This window comes from Micrasema longulum, unplaced genomic scaffold (assembly GCF_059751315.1).
Source record: "Micrasema longulum isolate JH-2025_06_02 unplaced genomic scaffold, ASM5975131v1 h1tg003056l, whole genome shotgun sequence".
Classification (NCBI taxonomy): Eukaryota; Metazoa; Arthropoda; class Insecta; order Trichoptera; family Brachycentridae; genus Micrasema; species Micrasema longulum.
Window position 1 is genome coordinate 29,762 of NW_028280161.1, and position 3,250 is coordinate 33,011.

The 3,250-nt window shown below is 38.8% G+C and overlaps 1 protein-coding gene across 1 annotated transcript; it reads left to right on the top strand.

Moving 5' to 3' along the window:
• The first annotated feature begins 867 nt into the window (after window positions 1-867).
• Window positions 868-2,915, top strand: LOC148271162 (prostatic acid phosphatase-like). The gene has a single exon (XM_088241760.1). The coding sequence runs from the start codon at window positions 978-980 to the stop codon at window positions 2,295-2,297; it is 1,320 nt and encodes a 439-aa protein (XP_088097886.1). The 5' UTR covers window positions 868-977; the 3' UTR covers window positions 2,298-2,915.
• Window positions 2,916-3,250: the final 335 nt, after the last annotated feature.

Consider the following 3,250-nt stretch of genomic DNA (forward strand, 5'->3'; position numbering starts at 1 on the left):
GATAACTTAGGAAAAAATAATCAACCTTCTTTATTTATAAAAATTTATAAAAACCTTTGCATACCAATAATCCAATTACCTAAATAACCAGTTTTAACGAGTTAACTCCAGATATAATGGAAATTATCAAATATAGAAACAAATTGTGTACTAAATCAAAACTGAGAAATGCTTCAGAAACTTTTAAAAATCAATATACGAAAAATAAAAACACATCAAATGAAAGGCAAAGAAGAATTAAATTAAATTATCCACTATAATGATAATACTTTTGAAAATGTAAAATATTTAATGTGTGCAAAACCTTAGAAAGTGACAACACTAACGCATTTTTTCGTTCATTCATTTGACTTATTTTATTTGAGTTATTTCACATACTAGGCAACGCCTGAAAACAGTTTTCCAATTTTTCTCTTCACAACAATAAAGGTTTCAGCTCTTTAACTTCACTAAAATCAACAAATTGAAGAATTTTAAAAAAAATGGATGTTCAAACATGGGCAAAATGGTGAATATTACACAGTGTGTAAAGTGTCCACTTAAACCAGCCATTGACAGGTCATAAGCCCTGTAAATACCTATACTTCCATATTTCCTTATTTAAGGTATTCTCCATCCCTGTTGTGATTTGTTAGTCTCGGTGACTCCCAAGGGGGTAAAATCCAGTCTTTTGTCTACAAACATTTGTACTCAAATATTGTAAATGGAAATATATTTTTTTAAAGGTTGGGCGTAGATTAGACTCAGTGGGCAAAATATCCATCAAGGGCAAAATTGGACGGTTTCGCAGTACAAGCGTAAACAAAGCTATGCGCTCTTATCACTTCAAAACAAATCGGAACGACTTACATAAGTTAGTATATCGACCATCGCCATCGGTCAGTTATCGCCAGGGAGTCGCTATCGCCGCTTCGGACCGAGCAGCTCGTCTGTTTCCCGAAGTATTTCCAACAGTATTATTCGCTTAGTATTGTGAGATGCGAGCAACTGCGCCGTTGTTCCTGTGCTTGGCGAGTTGCGTGATAGCGGAAAACATAGCGGCAGAAGACTTCATAGAAGAACTGAACAGCGGCTTCAAGGAGGGAGATGTTGTGCAAGTTTCCATGGTGACGAGACACGGACAACGCACTCCGAAGAATCCTTACCCCAGCGACCCCTGGAGAGACTCCAAACACTGGCCGGAAGGATGGCTGCAGCTGACGGAAGAAGGAGCCAAACAGCACAAGTCCCTCGGGAACTGGCTGCGCGACCGCTACCCCCAGTTCATCCCGCCCCAATACAAGACCTCCGACATCCTAGTGCGAAGCACGGGGATCTCCAGGACCCTCGCCTCGGCGTTCGCTCTGACCTCCGCCCTCTACCCCGGCCAGGCCGTCCCGATACACTCCGCCCCGTCGGAGTTCGACAAACTCTTCTCCCCCCACAAGACCTGTCCCGCCTTCGACCAGGAGTTGGAGCGCTTCACGAACACCCCCGAATTCAGGCTGGAAGAATACCACCGACGACCGTTCTACGAGTGGCTGTCCGAACAGATCGGGAGGAAGGTGAACGGATTGGAATCGGCGGAGTCCCTCTACAGCTTGATGATGATAGAGCAGCAGAGGAACTACACTCTGCCGAAATGGACGCAACTAGTTTACCCGCAACCTTTGAAAAATATGACCGGGAGATATTTGAGCAGAAGTTCGGCGACGCCTCTCCTCGCGCGCTTGCGATACGGCACGCTTTTGAAGGACATCATCTTCAACGCAGAAAACGGGGGAATGTCTTCTAAATTCAAGAAAATTTTAATCTACAGCGGCCACGACTTCACGGTCATCGGCCTGTTGAACTGTCTGGGTCTTTTCGACGGGGCGCCATCCGGCTTCGCGGCTTCCCTCATATTTGAAGTACGCAGAGGAAATTTCGAGAACGGGAACACGATAGAAATCTTTTACAGGAATGACTCGTTCGCCGACCCGAAGCAGATGTTCATAGAAAAGTGCGGTACGCCTTGCTACGTCAAGAAATTGAAAGAAGTGCTCCAGCCTATTATCCCGGAAGACATTGATAAGGAATGCTTCAAGACACAAAAGCGCGTTTTGTGCGCAATCAAAACCGCCGAAGACGTCTCTTTGCTGTGGGCGACAGCGCTCGGGTCTGCGGGTTTGGGGGCGTTGTTGGTGGTGTTCTGCACGAAACTCTACATATGCGGAAGGCCTCCGTTGTGGCAGATGTATCAACCACACATCATGAACTCCGAACAGCGGAAGCCCAACTACAGTACGTTGAACGGCGATAATTACGAAAGAATCTAAAGTGATTGTTTTGACTTTTTGTTGATCTCTGACTCGGTGTTACTAATTTTTATTGTGTAAATATTTTTTTATTGATTTACTCAACGTTGATATTATTTTGCTCATTATTATTATAAAAACATAATATAAAATAAATACGTACAAATTTTAAATGGACTGTGTTTTCATTACATTTATTTTTGTTTTTAGACCTTTAGTTTCAGTCAATAAATAATTGATAGTATTTTCTTACTGGCAACAATATTTCGTATTATAATATTCACCTCAAAATCAAAAGTAGATACCGTGTGTTAGATTTTTTAATAATATTGTGTTAAAGTCTTGTTTCTGTCGGAGTACGCTGTAAAAATATATTTTTGCATGCACATTTTTTTAATTTTTTGTTTTTTTTACAATAAACATAATAATAAAACAGAGTATTAAAAAAATAGAGCATAATTACATATCAATGAAATACATATTAATAGAAAAATAGTAAACAAAAATCCCACAAAGGCATGGCCTGTTCGTGGGTATACAAGAAAATGATAATGAATTTTTGCTCCTTTAATAAATAATGGACAGTTATAATATTTTTGTATGACATAAGAAAGAAAAAATAAAGTATTCTGTAAAAGATAATATGGTATTTTTTTAATAGTAATTAAAAAAGGAAATAAAAAATATTAAAAAAAAACACAAAAATATTCCTTAGGGCAACAAAATAAATCATAGAAAAAAGAATTCATATCTTTAGTTTGAATCCAGGATAGTGCATGTTTTGTAAAAGAAGGAAAATTTTGAAAGTTTGGAATCAATGAAATATTATCAGTAAAAAAAGAATTTAAAATTTTTGGGCCTATAAAATATGCATGTCTGTGCGAGCCTCGTTTAACAGTGTGGTATTTTTAACACACGATTCCTTCTTTGACTTGATCTATTAAAAAGATGATTTATTAGAAAGCTTTTTGCTA

Bases quoted from the DNA above. Each gene is read 5' to 3' on its own strand.
- LOC148271162 (XM_088241760.1), top strand. From the start codon at position 978: ATGCGAGCAACTGCGCCGTTGTTCCTGTGCTTGGCGAGTTGCGTGATA.